The following is a 25,876-nucleotide window of genomic DNA, read 5'->3' on the forward strand; positions in this document are numbered from 1 at the left end:
GTTTGCATCTGTTATAACGGGGCTGAGAAAGTCATACTTATTTAGTTATGGCACTAGAGCAGGAGAGAAGAAAAAGAAAATGAATGCAGGGAAGTTTAATTTGAAGTTTGTGGATGTTCAGGCTGGGTTTTTGTTAACTCATGAACTGTTTGTTTATTTTCTAGGACTTTCTGCACATACCCATGTGGAACTGCCTTATTACTCCAAATTTCTTCTAATAGCTGCTTACCTTGCCTCCTACAATCCTGTTAGGACAGATAAGAGATTCTTTCTTAAGGTAACAAAATTCATGTCTTAGTGCTGTTAACTGGATTCCTGCATGCTGAATTTCATGGTTTAAAACTCTTCAGCTGTTTATTTTGAGCTCTGTTTCTGTGTGCGCTTCATTTGATTTGATGAGCAGCTTTACTGTAGAACATATACTGTGATTGGTGATGATCACTGAGTGATTTAAATGTCTAATAAATCCAAATTCTTCATGTCAAATGATGCATAAAGCTGTTATAGCATGAGCACTGTGCTTTGCTTTTCTGAGTTGATACAGCTTTGTTTTGACAAGATTTTAGTGGAGTGACCACAGTGTCCTTAGATATAAGCTACACTTAAATTTCCAGAGTAAGGTACAAACCAAAACTGCCTTGGCCTTTAATGAGATAAAATGACTTGGAGCAGTGTTGGGTTTTTTATGGAGTTCTAAGTTTTTGGAACAGAAACAAGCAGTTGCTTTTTCAGGAGGTGTGAATACATTAGCTGGTATGTATTGTGTTGAAATGGTGGTAATGCATGTTTTAGGATGGATGTGTTAATTGTTACTACCAGCTCCTGGGCTAAAGATAATTTTCTGATAGTTCTTGCCATGTAGATGTTGATGGATTTTCTTCTTTTTTTTTTTTTTTTCCTTCCTTTTTTTCCTGTGAGCTAAGTTGTGGTCATACTGCAGATAAGTGCTGTGGTGCCATGAGTTGTTGTTTTATGTCTCTTCCTGACCTAGGATCTTCAAGCTCCTCAAGCCTGCCTCATTGCCTCATTTTGAGTTATTTGACAAAATGTAGGTGGGAAGACAGGTATCAGAAAAGTGATCAGGCAGTTGGACTTTCTATGCATTTTACCAGCTATTACAGTACATATTGATATATGCCTGTGTGTATAAATACATGGCATTTGTGATGGATAGGTGTAAGCAATTAAAGAAAATGAGGGCAAGACAAATTTGTAAAAAAATATTACTCCCTCTTCAAAAAAAACCAAAAACGTCATAGATATACATTTTGAGAAGTTACTGCAGTTTCTAGTGATGAAATGTTAGTATGTTTTCAGTTTAGACTGTGATATCATCTTACTGAAAGCTATTCTATCAGTATCTGTCACCCTTCTATTTAGTCCTTTCCTGAGTGAAGGGTTACTTGTAGTAAGTGTAGATAGGTAAATTTTCTTTATGGGCAAGCCTTGTTCTTTGCACTTGGCTGGAGCATTTTCTTTGTTAGAGATTTTTTTTGCTGAAGAAATGTTTCTACACAGAAACAGGAGAGCATGCAAGAGTCAGGTCTGTAGAACATGTACAAAAAAGTGCCACATCTTCCTTGTGTTCTCCGAACAACCTTTTCAACTTAGGTTTTTTCCTTTCTCCTTTGTAGTATCTCTGCATGGGTTTCCACTCTTGCACATGAACTGTATTAAAGTTTTGTACAATAAACATGAATTTCTAAGGTTTTTGAAGCAGGGGTCAGGAAGGTATTTCTATCAGGTATTTTTTTCCAAAGAACTGGTGAAGCAAAAGTCACCATTTTCCTTCACGTGTTGCATATCAGTTAGCCCTTCATCGGGTCTAAAACTGAACTTCAGAAATAGCTGCATCTCAAAGCCCAACAAAACCAACACTTTTGAGGGGGTTTCAAGCTTAATATTTGTATGACTGATGTGAACAGTGGAAGTAGAATATGATTTTTATCATGTTTGTAATGAGATTCAGAATAGATGACAGAAAAGTATCTTCTGGAGTGATTTAACTAAGGACTAAAAGAAGCAAAAGGAATGCAAACAAAAGGATGGTCACTGAGTTGCTCATCTGCACTGCTCTATAGATGCTAGGCTATACTACAGCTGAAATAAAGTCACAGTTTGGGGCAGCCTGGAGTGCTAACAGCCCAACAGAGTAGGAGAGTGATAGTTGGCACCATTCCTTTGGTTATGTGAAAATTCAGGAGCTTTGCAGTAGATGGAGAGAAAAAAGCAAAGCTGGTTTGGAACTCTTAAAAACAGGAAAGAATAGGAGTATTTATCTAGGAAGTCCTTAGAGAAAACAGCATTAAAAGCTAATTGAAAATTAGCTCTGAATTACTATCGTGGGGTTTTGTGCTTGAACAGAAACAGGATACCACATATCCCATATGGAGATCCCAGCATAGCCTGGAACATGCACAAATGCAGTTTGTTGTGCTCCATCCAAAGCATTCTGTGTAACCTCAGGCTTGATCACTTTCCTCTCTAAAAGGTCATGGTTAGCACTGCAGTCATTTTTTCAAAGGCATGATGAAATGATTGCTTTGCTGTCTCTAATTGTGTTTGATATGTATTAGCTGAATTAGCTAATTTTTCTAATCAGATAAATCATGTGAATTGAACCTAAGCCCTCTCTGCTGTTTAGCTCTGCAGAAGTCTTTCAAGTAAAGCCACATTTACTAAGATAATTTTGACATGGCTGAATATTGAGGGCCACAAATACTTACTACAAGATTTTAAACATTTAAATGAAGAAATAATTCCTTTATTTGAGTTTTTTTCCCTGATTGACTGAGCATGATTATAAGGTATATTAATAAGGTATACTTCTCAGAGCTGTGGAAGTAGGAAAAACTCATCAGATGATATTTTGAGAAATAGCACTTAACTATGTTTAAAAATTATTGCACCTCTTCGCTCATTTTGCATCACTAATGCCTCATCCTTCATGTCTCTCTTGGATTTCTTGTTTCTCTTTTTAACCCATTCATTTGTAGCACTGTTTACTGTTCTTCTGCCCTTGTCTTGCCCTCACATTTTTAGTTGAGATCCAAGAGCACTTGACTATTTTCTTTCAATAGTCCTTCCATTTTAAAGACAATTTTTAAATTGTACAGCTTTAAATTACATTGCATTTCTTCAACACCCACCCCTACCCCTCACCCTCCCCTGTTCCTTCCTTTTGTCATTTAGCTCAAGAACCTTGAACTACCTTTGTATTGTATTGTATTGATTAAATTCCTGGTTGTCATTCTGCCAACTTTTGCAGCATCCAAATTCTGAAATAAGGTCAATAAAAGGTGAAAATTTTGGTGGATTTATACATGGATACATTTTTAAAATCATGATAGTCATCATCTGTCTTTTTTATTAGATGATTGAGGATATGAGGAGGATGGTAGCATGAAGTCATATTACAAACCAATTTTTACTACCTCATCAGTAGTAAAATTTACTCATCCTGAGTAAATTAGAAAAAAAACAACTTATGCATTTCAACAGAAAATATTAGCATGTTGTGCTTTGGCTTTGCCCCACTTGGGACGGGGTGAAGCAAGAAGCTGGGCAAGTGTAATTTTAGGGCTTCTAGTAAGAATGTTTGGTAATGACATCAAAGGCAAATACTGGAAGTTTAGTAAAGAAGTAGATCTAGAATAACATTCTGCCATACAATTTGTAGTGTATACATTATTTATTGACTGTTTTAATTACCTTTGCTCTTGTCTGTTGTTTGCAGCATCATGGGAAAATCAGAAAGACCAACTTCATGAAGAAGCATGAGAAGGTATGTATTTTATCCTTCTAAGCTGAGCTTGGCAACAAGTATTTTTTTTTCCACTGTATTTGTGGATTTGTATTACATTTTGTGTTATTGATTACTGTAGAAACATCAGAACTGCAGAAATAACAATTTTTGGTGCACTTGTTTTGTATGGTACAAATTTCTGTGAGATACAGACATTTTATTAAAACTGTAACATAAAATTTTCTCCTATAGCCATAATGTTGTGTACAACAAAGTGTGTTTAATAAAGCTAATGAAAGGACATCATAAGTGGAATTGCCAAATATCATAATTTCTCTCAAAAATAATTTTATATTCTTTAAAGAATTTTTATAAAGATTTCTATAATGGGGGAAATTGAAATATAGGGATAAACAATTACAGATGTGGTGTTACAAATAGACTCATTTGCTTCAGTTGGTGTGACAGTTTATGTCAATATACCTTTGCCCAGAGAAGCTTGTCTGAACACTGATTTACAGATCAGATTCACCTAACTCTAGTGGGTGCCTGCATCTAAAACAGTTTATAGCCCATGCAGAGTCAGTCAGTGCAGTCATTGGAGTGAGGGCTGTGATTTGGCTCTTGCTGAAGCAGGTTCTATGTTCAGGCAGATGAATGGCACCACAAATTGTATTGATTAGATTTCTACTGGCTGTACTTGGAGCTGCAGAAACTGGTTTGGCTGTCTGTACCTGCTTGGCAGGAAGCTGACATCAGATGAAATAAATCTCTCCTTAAAAGTTTTGCAGTAGCAAGACTAAAAATCTGTTTTGTGATTCATAATTGTGTCAGTCCAGAGGCTGTGGGGTTTTTTTACTAGAAAAAAATGAATCTTGTGAATGAGGGGAAGAAACTGACCTAGCATTCTATTAATTGCCCTGTTGCTGATAAAAGCAGAATTTGCTTGGTTTCTTTGCATGGTTGGCCTGGAATGATGCTTTTCCAGTGACAAGTGAGAGATCTTCCTGGTGAATCTATTTTTGGCCATGTGTTTCCATGATTTTTCACACTGCTTAATTTGTTAGCCAAGAGGTAGCTTTGGGGACACCTTCTGGATTTGAAAACTTAAAACATGTGTTGGAAATAACATTTGATTTTGCTGAAGAAATGAGTGGTTGTTTCTTACTGAAGGCTAATGCCACTGAGGTGCTGGTGGTATACTTGAGATGTTCTTTCCCAGAAGCATTTTGAAACAAAATTTCCCTTGAAAATCCTATTTAATCTTGGCTGCTCTGCTAGTAAGAATAAATCAATGTACTCTACAAAAAAGGCAACTGGATGTCAAAGTAGAGAGAATTAAACACAAACTTAAAATAAAACAAGTATTTCCCTTGTAAGAACTTTTGGAAGTGTGGGTCATAAATCTCTGTAGTCCTAACTATAGTGCCTGAGTTGGAGTACTGCCCAGTTCTGCCTTATAAACTGTACATTTCCTTTTTGCAGAAAATCCCTAATGCCTGAAATGGCCATTGGTGTCACTGAGGTGTGGGGTGTGCAGATGCACAAGAGCTCTGCAGATGTGAGGCTGAGCAAATCTGCTGTGTTCTGATAGCACAGTTGCCTTGGGCTCAGGCATCTGAGCTCTTTGTTTTAGCCAGCTGAACCTGTGGGAGGTGTGTGCACTGTGAGTGTTACCCACACTCTTTGCCTTGTCTCTGGAATACTCTGACCAGTTTTGTTCTCCTTCTTTGGAAGAAATCTTTAAGCTCCCCACCAACACAAGCCATTCTGTGATTCTTTGAATGCCATAAAACATAGCCTTTCCTCTTCATTCCTTCAACTGGGCAAGGTCATTAAACAAAAGTGAATGTATAAATCTGCTGACAGGAAATTTGGCATAATTACTGTTACTGCTCAGAAATGTTCCTTTTTATTCTGCAATTTGAACACTTGCCACGTTAAATAGATCTTTCTATATCTTGATCAATAAACATGTATTCAGTGTATTCCATTATGTGTAAGTAGGCTGTATGAAACACTACTGAATCATAGTGCCTCCCTAGAGGCCAAAGGAATAACATCATGTAGTACTTCAGGGAATTAAGAAGTGGGTGAAAAAGTGTTGTTTCTGTTGCAGACCAGCAATCACCTACTTGGGCCAAAGCCATTTCCCCTGGACAGATTGTTAGCAATATTATATAGTATTGTGGACAACAGAGTTGCTCCAACTGCAAATATATTTTCCCAGGTGAGTGTGTACTTACTTTATTTGCTTTTTAGTGTCTGGAATTCACCAAGTTTTAACTGTTTTGTAAGTCAGAATTCTAATTAAATGAAATGAAAAAACAACCACAATAGGTGATTGAAATCAAAGGTTCAGAATAATATTTATCTGTATTCAGTACTTTATCTGTCTTATAGTCTGAAATCTGCTAATGGATAACTTTTCCCTGGTCCTGGACTGTGGTCTGTACTGAGTTCCTTGGTTTCTCACTGAAGTCTGTAAGCCTGTTTGCATTTCAGGTTAGGTGTGTAAATGTTCACTGTCCCATAGCCACAATGAGTCACATTGTAGCACACGTTGCTACAAAAAGGTAGTGGTGAAGAAGCAGCAGAGGGAATAAGGTGCTTACAGGTGAGCAGTGTTTGCTGTGGTACCTGTCCCTGCTGTTCTCCATTTGGACAAAATGTGAGTCCTGCAGAGAAGAGTGAGGATCCCGTTTCACTAGATGGCAGCATAGCTATAGAAGTGAGTGGAATTAAGTAAATCCAGTGGTTTCTCAAGACCTCTGGGTTTGTCAGGTGTGTATTGACCAATTCTGTATAAGTAAAGATGATTTTCTACTGTCAGTTTGATTCTTATAAATTCACCTTAGAAATTCTCAGTTTCTTCCTTCTTTCCAGTTGTAATTTTCCACTTCTCCTCGTTAGCTATCAAACTTAACCAAGTAATATTTCAGTTTCTTTTCTGCATTCATGTAAAATTCTAGGAGCATACAGGATGTTCGTTTTGTATTCTCTTATTTTTTACAATCAAAAGCATTTTGGTATACACTAGATGTGAATGTATTATATAACAGTATTTTAGAGCATATTTTCAAAATTAGTGTAGCTGCATATTTAACAGGCATTCCAGGTAGGAGAACAAAAGTCAGTATTCCAATGTACAGTTAAGTAGTACTGAAGCCACAATTTGTACATATTGTAGTTCCACCTTAGGCTAAATTACAGAATTTACAAGTTCAATGAAATGCTTTGTTCTGATTTAGAGTTTGCACTAGGTGGCAGTGTTATCAAAGAATAGTTGTAATTCTTTATTTTCTGAATATCTGGAGATTAAGCTATACAGATATTAAAAAATTGTATATAATCTTAACCATGTTAGGACAAAGAACTTGAAATAAAATATGTTTGTGCAATAATTCAATTTTATAAATTATTTAAGAGTATTTTTAGTTATAAAGCAATTTTTACATTAAATTTTAATTTAAAATATTGAAGTGTCCACTGCAAAGTAATAAAAATGCAACAGAATTTAAAATAGGTTTGGAAAGTAGTTTAAACTAGGCATAATATTTAATTGCTTTTCTTTCTTGAATAGTTTAAAACAATTTGTATTTCAGTGATTTTTGTCATTGGTTATTCTGTAAAAATATTTTTCAAAGAAAATATTTAGGACCTGGCTTATCCTTTTCAATACTGATACATTTTGCTGTTAAATAACACAATCTTAATTTTTTGTTTGTGTGATCAGCATGGAAATAATAAAATTATACAGAAATTTAAAATGTTTATGTCAAATATTTGGCTTCTTAACTGACTCATGATTAATTTTATGTGCTCTTTAATTTATAAACTCAAAGGCTGTACATGAACCAAATGCATATTAATTCTCCTCATGTACTATCAGAAAATAGCATGCCTTAGCTTTAAAGTTGGTCAACAATCACAGTCAAGATTCAAGAAGGACTGGCAGCTGCTTTAAGATCTCTCACTTGCTGATTTTGTGCTATTTCTTATTGCTTCTTGTTTTTCTGTATAGTTTCTATTCACATGAAAATTTTGGTTATTAGCTTTTCTAAAGTGAAACTTCTGTGCTAATGAGAGCAAAATTTCATTTTTCCTCTTAATGGTAGGTTTTATTGAAAATGTTTAGTTTTTCTAAATATATTTTCAGCTTAAAATTTGAATCTTAATCTTTTACCTTTAAATATCGTACTCTTTAAAATGGTCTCATACCTTTTTTCAAACCAAATGTTAGCATGTTTGTTTTGCAAGTGTGATCATTGCAACCAATACAAAACTAAACAGCTTCTGCTGTAGCTTCTTGTTGTAAGTAGGTTACAGGAGATAGAATTGGGCCCAATCATTTTTGAACTTCCTCACTTATATAACAGTATTTTACAGTATTTTGGTCTTCCTCACTAACTAGTACTAAAGAATAGCAGAGGGTGGTAGGGAAAGCAATTTTCCACTTCTGCAAATGGCAAGTTTTTCGTTGCTCCCTTAAAAGTTGTAATTTCTTTTGGATTTGTGCTATTTTTAATCAAACTTTGCACACATCCAGTAAGGTTTTTTTGAGACAAAGTTAATGGAAGGTTTGGAGGTTTTAATATAGCATCTTCATCTCAGTACGTACATGGTTTGTTTGTATTCGTTTGAGATGCTCCCAGTGTTCATTTTTATCCAGAAAATTCACTTTTTCTTACTAATTTGTCAAAATTCTATTTTTTAGCACATTGTGTATTAGTTAACAGGTTACTGAATGGAAGTTTATTTGCTTCAAGAAGATGGAGGTTAGAAAACTTGATTTCTGGAGGCATTTGAGAGGACAAGTTCTTAAAATGTTTGTCTTCAGACACAATTTTGTGTAATAATTTAACAGATTGAAGATGATATTGCAGTCACCAATGGGCAGTACATTCTGTGCTGACAGAACTTGCACAGTGGATGGTTTCTGGCTGAGTATGGCTTTGGATGTATGGCTGAGTATGGGGCTGAAGTGTTTTGGAAGGTAAAATCCGGAGAAAATGGTGAAAGGATGAAAGTGCTCTTTCACACAGTGCTGAAAGCTGTGTGACTCTGGGTGTGCAGCCTGCATCCTACAACAACAGAAGTCTTAGAGGTTCCTTGCTTGGTACAGCAGGAACAACCAGGAGTATTATTTGTGTCTCCATATGGATCCAATGTGCAGAAATATTCATTGTGTCCAAGGGCAATTACAGCAGAATGGAGGGATACAAAGAGACTTTGTAAAGCTTCCTGAAAGTGCATTTTGCAAAGGTTCTGAGAGTCTATTCAGTATTAGAGTAGTATTTCGTTTTAGGTTTCCCACAGAAAATAGATAGAAATACAACATAATGCTCTTCATAAAAATGTGCCTTAGTATAGGACACAAATGAATTTATGCACAAAGCATTGGGCAAGAATTATCAGCACCAATTTAATTTAAATGAGGTCAGTTTACACTGAAGAGGATAAGAGTTGTTCATATCACAGTCAATGAGGAAGTAGATGTTGTTATGGTTTTCAAGCCAAAATTAACCAATGTTTTTTCCTCTCCCAAAGTCATTCAGTAATTGCTTCAAGTCAATTCAGTTCTCCTGGCCATTTTTCATTTTCTAGGCATTTTATCTTGCTTTTGCTTTCTTGTGAAATAGCTTTTCACAAAGAGGATTGATTAGATCTACTTGTAGTTTTGAGCTATGATGTTATCTAAGGTAAAATGGAGCAAAGCCCTTTATCTTGCATACTTTTGCATATTTTATTTCTGGTAGTACATCCCTGAATATTTGGAAAAACACCTAGGATAACTTCACAGAGTATATAATAGCTGAAAATTACCAAAGAGGTAACGAATCAGTAACTTCGGGTTTGTTTACATTTTCATTCTAATGCACTAAAGTTAGGTCATTCCAGCTTTGGTTTTAATGTTGCTCTCTATATTTGGCAAATATTTTCAGATAGTTGTATAGTTAGGATTTACTTCTGACAATAGTGCATTTGCAATCAGAGATTTCTGGGAAGGGTGTTTATGAGTACATGGAGACACATCAGGTTGCTTACACATAGTCTGTATTTCATTTATTAGACACTTCTTATCTCTTTGATGCTGGATCTAAGAAAACCATTTGAATTTTCTTAAGAGCATCACAAATTTATAGAACTAACTAGTTGTAAATGTGTAAGAATTTGGAATGAAGGTTAACAAACCTAAAATTTTTCAATGTGTTGTAAAGATAAATAGCATTGCAAATTGTTGTCCAAAGAGTAAGAACTTTTCATCTGAAGTTAAAATAAAAGCAGTAGTGTGCCTACTCAGTAAATTGAGTAGTGTGTTAAGTGGTTTGTGTGTTTCTCAAAGACCCCAATATGATCTGGGTCTATGAGAAACACACAAACCACTGATGTACATAACATAATTCCAGCTGGAGGGAGCCAGAGGAATATGGTTTTCTGTAATTAAGAGAGGAAAAAAAGTGCCCTTTCTTGGAATGTAAGAATTTGGAGATATTTGTTTTCTATTTTCTTGCTTTCTTGTCTGCCTTTCATGAATAGAATAGGGAATATCTAATATTCTTTATACAAACTGCAACAGTATGAGGCAATTTACCTGCAAAATTTCTTTGTCCTGTTGTGTTGGAAGCATGCTTTATGTCTTTCTTGTTCAGATGATAATTTAATGTTTAAACTGCCCTTGATTGGTAAATTGACAGCCATGGTAAAATTTCAGTTGCAAGATTGGAAAGATGCCTGATTTTGTTCTCTACTTACTTGATTTGCATTATGGCCTGCGGATGTCACCGCCTTTCTGGACATCAAATATCCACATTCTGATTATAGTTCTAACTCTGTTACTGCATTATGTTAGGTTCCCTTGATGTAGCAATTTGATAAAGAGGAATTTGATTCTATGATTCTGTAGTTCTGTGATTCAATTCTGTGAGTATTGTCAACTTAACGTTTTTTTTTTTCAAATGGAAAGCACTCTTAATCGCTTCTGCAAGCTCTGATTGTATTAATGTTTAAAAATAAGAAGTTTTTCATTCCACATTTAACAACTCTTGACAGAATAAGAATTACTCATTTTTTGCTAGATCAGCTGTATTGTGTTCCAGCTTTCCTTGCTGTTGGAGGGACTGCTCATAGGAGCATTTTGCATCTGGTTTTAACACTATTATTTAAGACTAATAGAATACTCTCCATTTAAAAAGTGAGCAGGTGGGTGAATTTCTACAGAAAAAGGTCTGGTTTAAAATGTATGTTGTTCTCCAGTGTTCCCTAAGAGGCCTTATTATGAAGAAGAACAAAGATAAGTGGAGCCATTTTTATTTTAGAGTATGCAAGAAATACAGAGCATATTCTTGTACTGTCAGTACAAGATGTTATATGTCAGTAAGTAGATTAATTTTTATTTTTTTAAAAATAAATGCTGGAAAAATGAAAGTTCCTGCTGATTCTATTAAACCACCTTCCTTTGCTTTCCTATTACTCGGAAATTCCGCAAGTGTTGTGCTTGTTCTGTTTTTGGATAAATGGATAGAGGAATTGCTAAAATTTTACCTGAAATAATTGAGAAATTCATAGCAGACATTAGCTACCTCAGTGTGGGAGGTGACTTTGGAAGAATATATTTCTATCCTGTTCTCAAATGAACTTAACATTTACACCTTCATGACCAAAGTTCATCATGCAGGGAGATTTCTTGTTGTCTGGTTGAATGTTTAAAAAAAATCCTTTCTATCTATCTATTGCAAATTGGTTCAAGACAAAATAGAAGCATATCACACATCTGATTTTGGAGAGTGCCTCTGCTTTAAATATCCATTAGGTGCTGCTGAGATTTGGGAGACTTGAACAGTTGTGTACAAAAATATCTAAATGTTTGAATAATTATTTTATACATTGTGGAAAGGTGGAATCATTAAGTAGTGAATATTCAGAAGGAAGATGGTTGTAGAAGTTGCATTTCTCTTGGAGTTGATTGTGTATGTAGATTTTCTTGAATTTTGTTTTTGGAATATAAGCGAATATATTCTCATGTATTTCCCTATTTTTATCACTTCTTGAGTTCTAAAATTACAAGAGAAGATGTCATCAGCCTCTGCTTCTGTCCTATTGATTTAACCTGAAAATGACTGCATTTCACTGTCCTCTTGCTTCAGAGGAAGGTACATAAAATTGCACAGCTTAATCCATTCTGACCACAGGAGGTGTCATCTCTGGCGTGATCCTTCTATACTTCCATGCAGGGGGAAGCACTTATTTTTACAAAAAAATGAACTATATGGAAAAAGGTCTTAAAAGCTTATGTTTTAATTTTGTTATTTTTCATGAGAACTATTTAGAATTACAGTATTTCTCTCTGTCTGGTCAGTCAGAAGATCTTCAGAGCTTTCCAGTGACAGGAATGAGCAAATATAAACCGTGGACTCTGGGCTTATCTCATTCTCATTATTGGTCTAAATAAATTTCCCCTCCTCTTTCAGAGTGCATTGAAGATAACTAAGGCACATCTTGCCAGCACAAAATATCTGTTAGTCTTCTGTAACATCCTATGTCTCACACAGCATTCATATAGAATCTGTATATCCCCACATTGTCCAAGTGGGTTTGTAGTACAACCTTTTGATCCTGTGACTTCATGGTTGCCCATACCTAAAAGATTATTTTTGTATTGTTAGAACATCTTTTTTAGCAGTTGTCAGTTTGTAGCTGTGGTTGGTTTTTTTGTTTTTTTTTTTTTTTAGACAATTTTATATTCTTACTGTTGTATTTGAGCCTAACTGGGTTTGATCCTGTATCCTTTTATAGTTATATTATGCATCTGACAGACTTGGTTTTCCTGGATCTGCCTATTGGTTAGAAAGTGTAGTAATCTATTGATCTCATTGTACTGAATTGTATTGATCTCAGTACTCTGTTGATTTTCTGTAGGTTTGGGAAGATGGTGATAAGAGGTAATAAATAACTCCCATTTTCTCATTTTCTGTTATTGGTTACTGGACTAATCTGGCAGAAATTCATGAGCTGAAATGGGAACTTAATGTGATGCACAGCATGGTGACATAGTTAGCACTTTAGCACTGACTATGGCAGCTTGAGAGAGCCTGCTGTTAAGCAAAAAGAAAGGAGAAAACATTACTTTTAACCAAATAGCTGACTATTTTTTTCCAACTCTGAGCATAGCTGTGAAAAAAAATAAAAGTATTCTTACTTCAAGTAGTACTTTCTAATTAAAATTGTGACAAGACTGTTATGCTTGATTCCTTCTAATTTTAATTGATGCAGAAAAGATATTTTAGAAAAACTAATAGTGTTTTACCTATAATGTTATTTTGATCTTATTCTCATTTTTGGAGGTATATTGATAATACAGCTTTATGATTTCTTAGGAAACTTTCTTAATCAAATCCTATTCTATTTTGTATGAGTTCTTTCTTTACAGTAATTTAAAGTAAAAAACTTACTTTATTTCTGTGAAGAGCTTATAGGTTTCAAACCTTACTCTATGGCTTGAAAACCATAGAGTTTTCAAGACAAATCATTGTGAATTATTGGAAACTAGTTTTATGGAAGAAATTTGGGTTATGACAAGGGATAGACTATTGAGAGGGAATGGGGAGTGAGGACTTCAGATGAGATGAAGTTTATCAGGAAGATCAAGTGAATTCTTAAATATCTTATCTAGAACAGTTTACTGATTTCTAAACTTCCTTGCTTTTTGATCTGAGTTTTTTTATTTGTGTAGCATGTCCCTAAGAATTTGCTGACCAGGAAGTAGCTGTGTTTAAGGCTTTGTGAAATTGATTTATGATAAATTTGTACTTTTTTTGATTTACTTTAAATTTAGTGTATCAATTACTTTAATTTCAGTATATAATCTGTTAATAACTTTCACAAGGTATTCTTGTGGCCCTGTGAACATATTGTATATTCCCTTGTGCCTTTCACATGTCTTAGATTGCATGCTATATAATATAGGGAATGTGTTGTATCAACCAACAGTTTCTTTAATTTCTGTTCCCTCAGCACATTATTTGTAAACAGTATTTGAAGCTTCCAATCTTAACTTATCTATGAAAATGTGTTAGTGTATCAAAGAAGTAAATATGAATACATGAAAGACAAAATAGTTTTCCTCCTTCCAGACTCTTTCCTTTCCATCTCTTTCTCTACACACTTACTTAGAAATTGGTTTCATGTACTTACTGGTAGGAACATCGTTTAATACTCCAGGAACAAATTTGTGCTGTGTTTACATCAAGCAGTTGCAGCTGAGGCTTGTTAGTGATTGCCTCCCCAATTAAAAAAAATTCTTCACTGTGGTACATGAACTCCTATTGTTTGAAGATAAATAATCAGCTCATCCCCTCTTTAGGGAAGAACAAAGAACATAATAGTACATCTGGTTCATGTGTTAAGACAGCAAAGATTAATTAAGCAAGTACTGCACAACCTCTCTTGATAACATATATATCTAAAAACAGCCTGTATATTATAAGTTTTTTAATCACTTTGCTTTAACCATTTAGTGTATGCAGAAAGTCTATTTCAGAATCACCAGCTATTCATGGAAATAAGATAGGACACAATACTGAGATAAAGCAAATTAGAGCATTAAGATAGAATTCATTAGTTCTCTCTCAAATCTCTTGTTTTAAGCTGATATGCCTAGAAAGATATGATTAAATACTAAAAAGAACCTTTCAAGCCCCCAGGTGACATCATTAATACTCTTTTATAAATTCTATCTTTCTTAGAGGTGATTTGGCTGTTTTCTCTCACCATTTGGAGTATGACCTGTTTGGGACAAGGAACCATTTCCTTATTGAGCATTTGTGTAGAATCTGGTTATTTGAAATACAATTTCAAAACTAGAACTGACTCTTGAGATTAAATAGTTACATTGCATGCCCTGTTTCTTCACATTCCTGGTAGCTGGAACTAAAGTCTAATTCCAGCTGAAAGGCTACTGAAGGCCAATTTTACCTGCTGTACTTTTTGCTGTCATTGTCTTTCAGCCAAAACAGCTTTACCAGCTCCTTGGTGTTCACATCAGTGAGTTGTAGGGATGCAGATATCTTGTCAAGATCTTCCTTTGACAATCCTTTGCTTATTTAATATCTTTTACTTCGCTGCACATACAGTAATGGATGCAATTGCAGTTTCAGTAGTGGCAAGAAAGATGGTTTGAAATCACTGGTTGAAGGGTTGGCTATAATGTTGCACTCTTTTTATTGATGTGCTCCTTGGCCTGCTTGTTATGTGGTCCCATGTCCTCCTGCCCCTGCCTAATGCACTTTTACATCTCCCAACTTAGTTTGTTCTCCTTAGGTATTTACACCTCACCTGTCACTTCAATACGAATTATTTTGCTGTACCACATGTGAAATTAAATTTTTAGAATTGTATCTGTACCATTCTGTCTTTAGCTCCCATTTCCTAATGAGGTTGAAAAGTCCTGAGACTGTGCCCATGAACAATGTTAGAGCATAAGGTAGCAAAATGGTGCATTAAAGAATATGTTGGATCACTTTGGTAAATGCTTGTACTGTTTCTGCCCTGCCAGCTGCAGTCAGTTCTAGCTCCTGACTTTGTGCTTGACACCCCTCCTCCCCTAAAGGCCCTTTGCTGCTGGCTGTGTTCATTTGATAGCAGATAGTGGGGCTGCCACAGTATCTTGGACAAAAGGAGCAGCTGCATTGAAAGAGAGGATTTCAGAATATGAAGCTTATTCACAAAAGAATGCCTCTTGGTAGATGAGGAATAGTTAGGAATTTACATAATCTCTCTTCTCCATCTATGGAAATAATAAATGGAAAATATTTGGGGGGAGCAATGTGGAAAATTGATAGCACGGTGTAAGTAAATCTCATTTATGGAAAGTTTATATTCTTAGTAAATGTTGCAAATATCATTCATTTAAAATATGGAGAATGATAAAACAAGGTGAGACAAATCCTACAGCAGTTTAGACTTGGAAAAGCTGTTATGATGATGATGATGATGACAGTGATGATTATTATGGGTGATGATGGTTCTGTGTATCTGAAGTTGCATAGGTGCTGCAAAAAGTTTCTGTCCTTGCCCCTGTATGATTAAATTTCTCATGTTAGATGGAGGAGGGTGGATGATACTAGAAATGTGATTATTTTAGGCAAGATTGGGTCTACCTATGTATGTGTCTGAACAGTAAAAGTACATATGAGGGAGTCAGTGTGCTTTTCTAGTTAACGGAGAGAAACAGACATGCACCCTGATGCAGACATGAGCATCTAAACCCACTCTGTTAGTGAAGTTTTAAATCTGTGCTAGGTTTCAGTGAACTGTGTCCTGATGCACTGCCTCCTCCATCCTTTAGAAACAGGATCAAGACAGCCTCAGATGCAAGCATTTACATTGTAGCTGTGTAAAGGTATTCTATCCTGAAGGACTAAGAAGTGTTTTCTCAGTCATTATTCTGGCTTTCTTACAAAACAAATGGAACAGCCACCATCAAATATCCCTGCTTGGATGTCATATTCCTTGTCAAAATGTTTGCAGGCTGGGGGCAGTGATGGATTTGTACCTTCCCACTCATTCTTCCTGCAAATTAAGTTGGGCTGTCACTCTGCAGTGATACTTGGGCAGAGCCTGCCCAGGGTTGCATTGCATGGCTGGCAGGCTGGTGTTGGCCTTCTCATCCTTTTTTTGCTGCACTGCTTTTGACTTATTCCTAAGGACAAGGTGCTGAAACTCATCTCTTTCTGATAGAAACTTGTTTTTCAGAATTCTGTGATGGTGACCTGTCATTTTACATTCTTGAACTTGCAGTCTGAACTCTACAGCTTTGAACTGTATTTCAGTTACAGCAACTATAGACTAACTCAGTGTCTTCTGGAAACTGCTCTGAAAGTGATATTTTTCAATGTGAGAATGCTGAATATGTCAGGAAGGGATCTTCTGTCTTTGTTTTGTGAAGTATAAAATAAAAAGAGGTTAGATATAAACTCTGCAAGTGCAAGTCATAGAAGATGTACCAAAAAAAATTAAAGACTTAGAAGTTATTTAAATTTCAGGAAGTGCTTCAGAGGTAAAATTTAAAAATTGAGATTCCATACTGACATTCAGTGTGGATTTTTGGCACAGTTGAACTGAAACTAAAATTGAAATGTTTGAAGACAGATCTAGTTCAGATGAGCAAGTGCTGCTCTGTAGGTGTGTTTCTCTAACATGTGATGGTGCAACTTTAACTTCATTCAGATGAACATTCATTACCCTGCTGTTACCCATGTAGAGAAAGGTGTTTAAAAAAAAGAAAACAAACATGAACAACAACCCAAAACCAAACCCCAGATAAACAGACAAAAATCTCAGTTTCAAAAATTATGTACTTTCAAACTATTTTTAGGTTATTCTCTTGTTTTCTAATTAGTAGTTATTCATGAATGTGATTAAATTTATGTATGTTGCCATTTCTAACAGGACCTGAGTCTAGTCTCCATAGCAGTTCTCATAGAATATTGAGAGATATCTTTCTGTGCATGGTTTTACATACTTTTTTTTTCTGCTTGCTCACCTTCCATAAATGTTTCCTGAAATAGAATACAAATGAACTGTGGGAGCTTCATCATCCTATTGTGAACATTGTAAAGCATTCCACTATGAGAAATAGAATATACAGGCAATATATCTATGTCTTCTGATAAGTTTTGAATTCAGACTCTGGTTAGTAATCAGTTTGAAAAAACATAGGAGATAAGGTAGCTGGGATATTTTTCGAAAGGCATAGCTAGAGAATATGAAGATCCAGGTTTGTCTGTTTTAATAATTGAAGAGTGCTGGATATGTTGTTGACCATCTGTGACCTACATAGAATGAACTAGTGGGTGTACCATGTTCTAGATATCTGTGCAAGAAATATGGAAGACAATGTCAGAAGAGAAAGTAATGAATTATATACAAAAAACACAAACCCTGGTGTAGTAGATACAGACAGTAAACAGATTGACTCAAGAGATTACCACACAGACATGAGAAGAAAACTGAAGATTGTTGTTATAAAATGATCTTTTTCAGCCTTTTTTATTTATTACTAGCATATGGCCTAGGAAGACTTTTTGCAACAGATATCTTCTAGTGTGGAATGGCCTCTAATGGATGTATGACACTGATGGTGTAGAGAAAAGCTTTTTAATAATTGGTGTGACTGTAGTGCTTGTGAAAGATGCTAGACTGACAGTCTAGAAGACTGGGAGCCTGAAGTAATCTGTTCTGATTCACTGAACAGGTATAGCAGAGGCATCAATGGCACAAAATCTCTGCATTGCTTTTTAATTATAGCCTGAAAAGTCTACCTTTTGTTTTGAGCTGGCTGCCTCTTAGTTAATAGTGACAGAGAGTTGCTGTTCATCCTAGTACTTAGCTCTCACAAATGAGCTTTTGACATAGAGAAGCTTTCTGTTTAGATTGACAACTTCTGTCACAAAATGTGATGGGCTTCCAGTGGAGGTAGAAGAGGGAAGGATGGCTAGCAGGGAGCACATGGTGGCTGGAGCTGTTGTGCAGGGGGCTGGTCTGCTGAGCCTGCCTTTTCCCTTCCCTCCTAGACAAATCATTGACACCTCGCTGGTTTTCACCTTGTAGTAGGCATTTTGTGGGGCGAGCCTGTGGAATGCTGTTTGACCAGTTGATTTAACATGTTTTCCATGCAGTTGTCACCAGAACCAGAGCATCTCATGATGACTGGGAGAAATGAAAAGGTACAGGTGGAGATTTGACATGGCAGAATCTCCATAGCAGTAAAGAAACCTACTTTTATCCATTATTAGATAAACATTTAAACAAATATCTTCTTCTCCTCTCCCATTTCAAAAATAGCCCAAATTTTAGTTCTACTCAGCATCTGGAAATCCCTAGAGTGAACCAGACTCCAGTGCAGTTTGTGGTCTCCATCTGGCTCAGGTGAAGCTTTTGTAACTTTACGTTGTGCTGGGGCACAGGGGATAGCTCGGTGTGTTAGAGTGATGAGGAAGAAAGATAGCAAACAGGATGGGGAGTCATCAGTGGGACAGGAGATAAAAAGTAATTCTTGAAGTCCTCATGTCATTTTCTTGTGACTGAAAGTATTTATGCAGATACTGAAAAAGACAAATGTGAAGAAAAAAGGTTAATGAACTGTACTCCAAAACTCAAAGGTATTTCAGACTGATTGCCCAAAATAGATGGTGCCTGAAACCTGGATAAAGACCCAAACATAAAAATGAGTAATGTAAACAATTTATTAGACACTTATGTTGTATTTTAATAGCAGAAATGCTTGTGCAGGTAATTTCATTTTTTTTTCTGTGATAACTAGGCATGAACAGAGAAGAAATTTGAGTCTGATGTTTTATTAAAACAAACAAAAAAAAAAACAAACAGAAAAACCTACACACATCAGTAAAAAGTCAATATAAAGTGGTAAATGCAAGCTGGCATGCATAAGTGGATATGACCTGGAATAAAACTGTTCAGAGAAAGAAAATAATTGCAAAGCAGTAGCACTTAAAAGAAGATGTAGGCATGAAGACTGGCAAAAATTAAAGGCTAGAAGGGAATGACTTGTGAAGAAAGATTAAAGGAAATGAACACATGTAATTATTACTTATAGCTATCTGTGTGCTTGGTGATGTTCAGATGAAGAGAGATGATCCCTACACTAATTTGGCTAAATAACTACCAGGGGATGATGAAAATGTCTGAAGGTATTTATAGTCTTGAAGTGCCAAGGAAGGATTCATTTAGAAGAGTTCAAAAAAGGTCTAAGTAGGAGTAATGAAATAAGATGAGCTTTTTTAGCTTTGAATGCTATAAAAACCCCTTCTTTTGGAGATGGTAAAGTGTGTGATAGTCTCCCCTGAAGTTTTAGTGCAATGCCCCACTGCTTGAGCTATTGCAAATGACAGTAGACAAAGCATTCAGATATAAACTTAAAAGAAGGGGAAAGAATTTTGCATTGGTGGGAGGAGAGTGAAGATGACTTAATAGATATTTTCTGTCTTTAATTTTGATGGTCTCACATGGTATAAATTAACAAAATAAGACTCATGGTATACTACTGAAACATAATTTATGTAAATTTGCTTTAGAATAGGCATTAACCTTGATCCTTACTTCAATTCTGCATTAAGCCTTGCCTTTGATACAATAATCTTAATTAAAACTGAATATTTTATGATTTAACTCCCTCTGCCTCATGAGCAGAACAATACTCTTATCTGTGTTACCTATAAAAGTGCAATCCATATAGACTATCTATTGCATCAGATGATAGGTTTGCTTAAGGTCATTTTCATATGAATACAAGTACTGACAAAGAGCAGTTTAATTTGTTTAAAAATTATTAACTCTTATTTTACAACCAAATGTTAAAAAGCTAGTTAAGTAATTTTTCATGCATGTTGAATTAGGAAATGTTGACCAAATAAATACTATATTCTTTTGGAGAAAAAAAACCCCAACCTGCATGAATGAGGAGAAAAGTAAGTATTGGCAGATGTGATGTGTGACAAGTGTGTCATCATGTAACTGTCAATCACTGTCATCTTCATAATACTTTTAACTGGATTAGGTGAGGTAGTAAGAGAAAAGCTGTTCGTTTTGATGTTAAATCCTAATATGTTCTAAAAGGAACAGGCAGGAATTTGAAATGGGCATGAAATTTTGCCCTTTTTTTAAATTTTGGAGGATTTTTTGTTGTTGATGTTGGGAGTTTTGTTGTTTGTTTTATGTTTATTTGTTTTGTCATGATGTTAGAACAAATGAAGGCTGTTCTGGATCAGTATTGGAACTTGCCCTCCTCTCGCATGACCATGTGCACACATGCAAGACACATCGTTAATCTGGGGGTGCTTTGTAGCTGCAGTCACTGACACGGGACAGGCATCTTCAGGTTGCTCACTGCTTATTAATGGAGACATTTGTAAAATGACTTTTTCCAATTTGAAAAGATGTGCAAGTATTGTCTTAGTTATTTTGTAATAATCTACTGTAGAAGTTCAAGGAGAGAGGATGTAATATCAAGTGACAACAGTTGATAAATTATATATGCGTGTGTGTGTATGTGTGTATATATATATATATATATATATATATATATATAGAGAGAGTTTTATATATATATATATATATATATATATATATATATAAAACTTAGCCTTAAAATGTAGAAGGCAAGGAAACCTTTGAGTATCCGTCTGTACTGAAAAAGGACATATTTTCTGAAATTCTTTTAATTTTTTGTTGAATTTAATGTGTCAGACTAAATACTTTGGATAAAAAAGCAGCTGTGATAAATCTTGATGTTTGGACTGCTTCTTTACTGAGTAGCTGACTTATATGTGTCACTGGAATCTTTGATTATGTCAGATATTTAGTGGACCCAGTGTAAGTCATCAGTCTTTTTCTTCCTTGGTTAAATAATATTTGCCAGTCACTTTCATCAGCATTTGAGATATTTTTCTCTCATTGTTCTAGTTTTTTCTTGCCTCTGAGTATCAAGTTGCAGCTGTGGTACATTGGACATCCACAAACATTACATATATACTGATACCTTTACTTCCCATTCAGAGCACAAGAAACATAGCAGTATGCATTTATTGTGAACAATTGTCATATAAATTAATTGACAGTGTATTTTTGGGCACAGCAGCCTTCTCATCAGTTCATTAGCTTATTGGATTCAACACTTACAGAGAACCCACAGAACAAATTTGTGAAGCTGAATACATTTATTTGCTGAAGGATAAAAATAGAAAGTGAATAGTTGTTAATATAATTTTTTACATTTCTAGTCTTCCCATTAGATCTTTACAGGAGAATGTAACACCTGATCACACTGAAAAAAATGAAACTCTTTGCTTTTGTAGCACCATTTCCCTGCTTTTTTGCCTGTGGCATTCTCAAGTGCAGCTTTTAATGGCCACAAAGAACACAGGAGCTGTGGGTTCTGTGTGGGTCCCTGGCACCAAAGGATTTGTGTGGCTGGTTCCAGGGAGCCCAAAGGGTTAAATGCAGTTAAGCTTTTCCTCAGCTTTCTGGGAACCTGGCAGTGGCTTTCTTTCAGTTGCTTTGTAACAGGAGGAACAATACCTGAATTCAGCCTTGGGTTGTGTTGGAGAGGGGGAAGGATTCAGGTTATAGTGTCAGAGGCAGCAGTTGCACTCGGGCAGCACCAGCAAGTGCTTCACTCTCTGGCTGAAAAAAGGGGAATGTTAACAAGGCAAGTCTCAGATAAGACCATATGTATGTAGGGTTTTGTTGTTATTTAATCCATTTCTCTCTGCTTGTGGTTTTCTTTTTAGCTAAATTAATCATGCTATTTTGAATAGGCTGCATTCTGCCACTGGGAACTGTAACTCAGGCTCTGGCTGGTGATGAGCCAGCCTAAGAACAGGGGGACACAGTTTTTTTGTGGCTTGCACTCAGGCAGGAGTTCAAGAGTCTTGTCACTGGGAAGAAAATAAGCATAAGAAACTGAAAGTTGAACCCCAAGCCTGGATAATGATGATGGAAAATAACCTCTGAAAATTCTTACAGTAGGCTATCATTCTGTTAGCCAACTGAATGAAAGTTGTGTTTCTGAATTAATGTTTAACAGTTTATTTGGGAAGGAGGTGAACGCATTTATGGCTACTGACTGTATTTCATCCATGATTTCTTCAATGAGCTACTGTTATTAAAGAGCACCAAGATGGTTTGGTCAAAGGAGGCTGCATGGGGATTTCATGATTGTTTCGATTTTCTAATTTCTTTTAGAGAGGGATTTGGGTTACATTCCAAGAAACAAACAAAAAAAAAATTCCTACCAAGAAACAAACCTGCCATAAGGATAAACATGTCAGTGTTTGGTTTCTGAGTTACACGTTTCTCCACATCCAAACCTTGTTTTTTCTGGAGCTGGAAGATGCAGCAGTAGTAATTGAGGAGCTCTGTTAAGGCTGCCCCACCCAGGTGCTCCAGATGTTTGAAAGTGATGATGCAGGCACAGGGTGTGGAGCATCTTAGGCTGAGAAGGGGGGAGCAGGGGGAGCAGGAGGCATGTAGAGCATAAGGGGACATAATGAGCCACAGCCAGGTGCTGCTGCTCCACTCCAAGGCAATAGGCACAAACTGAAACACAGGAGGAGTGTCAGGAAATGCTTCTTACTGTGAGGGTGACTTGAGTGCTGGCACAGGTTGCCCAGAATGGTGGTGAAATCTCCATCCTCAGAGATGCTCAAAAGCTCTCTGGACACGGTTCTGTACAGCCTGGTTGAGATGGCCCTGTTGAGCAGGAGGTTGGACCAGATGGCCTCCAGAGATCCCTGCCACCTCAACCATGCTGTGATTCTGGGTTGTGAGGGACAGGGAGAAGCTGAGGTTGTAAGGGACATGAACAGAGGATGTTTGAGATTTTTGCATGGGGAAAGGCTTATGAATAGAAGTCTTTATCACAAAAATTTTCATATTTTAGTATATTAAAGATTAAAGATTTTATCACATATGTTTAATTAAGCTAAACAGTTTTACAATACTGAACTTTTGTACACCAAAATACACAGTTTTTTAATAAAACAAGATTCATGGAAGGCTCTGAGGAGGGCTTCTGGCCAGAGAGGGTCTTATGTCAGGTACTGTCTCGATAATGTATATTTCTTTGTAACTTGCTGTTGCTTTTGAGAACTTGAAACAAGTACAGTCATAAGGCTTTCAGAACACACCATTACAGAAAAATGTTGCTTTAGCAATGTTTAGCAGAAGCATTTAGCCATGTTTCTGTTTTTAAAAGCTTTAGTTTTTAATGAAGTAGTAACTTTTATCATGCATTTTAGGCAAAAATTGTGATTTCAGGATACAGTACTGCAATTATCATTATTCATTTGAAATACAACAAGCTTTAAATAAAACATTTCAACTAACATGTGTGAACTGGCACTTCATGTACAGGAAGAATAATCAGCAGCATGATGGCTTATATTGGCAGAATTTGTCCTAATCATTAAGTGGCTTGTTTAATACTTTATATGTCCAGCTAATTCCAAAATTTGGTCACTTTTTCTTCTTTAACAAAAAACAAACAAAAAATTTCTCCACTGCATCTGTGTGATTTATACTCGAACTGGAAAAAGAAAGGTTTTCCATACAAAAACTACTGGCAAGTGCAAAATCTAAATTATTGTGAAAGGAGACATTATTTATATCACTTCTGCTGTTGTAAGACTCTTGGGATTTAACTGTTCAACTGCTGTATGGAAACATACATCTCCAGTAGTATTTGGTTTAGGAACTGAAATCTTGGTACTGATTGTTAAGGGCTTTAGGGGAAGGGAGAAGGCACCTAAGAGCAGCCTTCTTTATATGAAATTCTAGGTTTTACCAGTTCAATTACTGGAATTATATAAATATATTTTTATATATTAGGGTTTTTATGTTAGAGCTTCATAGGGAGGTATTAAATATACTCAGTAGAATAGGTGTGTGTGTTTATGAAGGACATACCATTGAAGCCTGTGTTTCAGAAAGAATTCTCTGCCAAGATAAGTTATTTTTGGATGATTTGGAGAGTTCCAGTTCCATGAAGAAGACAGCTTAGTGACTTTAGATTTTGCACAGCATATATTGTGTGTGTGCATTAATATGTATATTTTCTAGTACCTGAAAATATCTTCTAAGAGGTAGCCAAAATTAGCTGTACTCTTCATTGCTGAAATTGGTTGAGTGTAGTTTTGTTTCTACACTTAAACTATCTAAGTTGTTTAGGACTGTAAATAAACCAAAAAAAAAAACAACTGAGGAAGGTGGTGACAACATCGTCTTTCTAAACAGCACTTCTAAGTCACTTCTTTAAAGTGATCTTTTAATAACGTGAATTTTATGCATCCCAAACGCATCCTCCAACTGTGAACATTAGATTAAATTCATTCTTTAACATTTCATATGAGACGGGCAGATGCACTGCAAATGAAATAAAAAGATCAAAACTGGAGGTAAAATAAGAATAATTTATCCAACTAATATGTACGTGTGATTAGTTTTATCTCATAGGCTGCAGGATAATACTGTTATTTTTTGTAAAATAAGAGTTTTGTGGAAATCCTTGCCTGCTTTCCTAAGAATGTGATTTTCTTAACAGAATCCCATAAATGTTTGTTGATATTTTTAAGTATCTACATGGTATTTTATTTCTGAGAAAAACTAAGTTTTCTATAATACATATTCACTCCTTGAAAAACCTCCCCCACTGCTTCTAAAATGTCAAAGCTCAGCACAGGGATTTAGCCATGCAAGTTCTATTGAGATTAATTGGATTTGTATGGCTAAATCCATGCAGTTCTTCAGAAAATATTGCTGTCCCTTGTATATAAAATATAAATATATGTTTACAAAGAAAATATCACAAGAAATATTTAGACAGAGAGTAAAATCAGGTTTAATTTATGTTTGGAGATGAATAAGTTTTGGTTTTCTATAAACTAAGGGTTCCTGTTTAAGTATACTGAGTGAATACTAAGCATGTGCTGTGCTTGCCTTAGGGCTTCATTTTTTTTAAATGCGTGAAGCATTTACATAGGAGTCTTCTGTACTACACTCAGGAGGGGGAAGAGCATTTCTGATTCATTAATCCCTTTTTCTTTTCCTAAGTAAGTGGGTCCTTCACATCATGCACTCAAGAGGTGTAAAATATACAAAGAAGTGGGAGGGACAGGCAAAATGATGCCTGGCTTGCTATAAGGTATAAATTTAAAATCTGTTTCTCTTTGCCAGAAGAAAAATAGCAAGGGGAAAAAAGGGCAGCACTAAATCTACTGCATGTGCTTGCATGATATGCAGGTTTGGGATAATTATTTTCTCTCTTGTTCAATAAAGTGAGTTGTTACCATGGTAACATTTATATTGCACAATTTCTCTGTTATAAAATAAATGAGAACAGTTTTAGAGTCAGAAAAGTCTTTGTATGGAACCTTTTTCTTTTCTGTATTTTTAAGTGCAGAATTGTGTCTTAAAATTTTCTTGAGATGACCAAGTTTTGGTGCACTTTGCAGATAAAATTAGTGAGCTCTTAACAGTATATAGTGCTTCTGCAGAACAAGATGTGCAAGATCTGGTTGTAAAATTGAACTCAGCCATCAGGCAGATGCAGACTGC

The 25,876-nt window shown here is 35.6% G+C and overlaps 1 protein-coding gene across 4 annotated transcripts in view; it reads left to right on the plus strand.

The window, feature by feature from the left end:
* The window catches only part of ORC5 (origin recognition complex subunit 5), a 62,038-nt gene that overhangs the window by 19,555 nt on the left and 16,607 nt on the right, over positions 1-25,876 (plus strand). For all 4 annotated transcript variants that reach the window (XM_064702883.1, XM_064702884.1, XM_064702881.1 and 1 more), the window contains exons 11-13: positions 165-277; positions 3,737-3,784; positions 5,865-5,975. In XM_064702883.1, coding sequence (XP_064558953.1) covers positions 165-277; positions 3,737-3,784; positions 5,865-5,975 — 272 coding nt within the window. The remainder of the gene's footprint in view (positions 1-164; positions 278-3,736; positions 3,785-5,864; positions 5,976-25,876) is intronic.

This window comes from Zonotrichia leucophrys, chromosome 1A (genome assembly GCF_028769735.1).
Source record: "Zonotrichia leucophrys gambelii isolate GWCS_2022_RI chromosome 1A, RI_Zleu_2.0, whole genome shotgun sequence".
NCBI lineage: Eukaryota > Metazoa > Chordata > Aves > Passeriformes > Passerellidae > Zonotrichia > Zonotrichia leucophrys.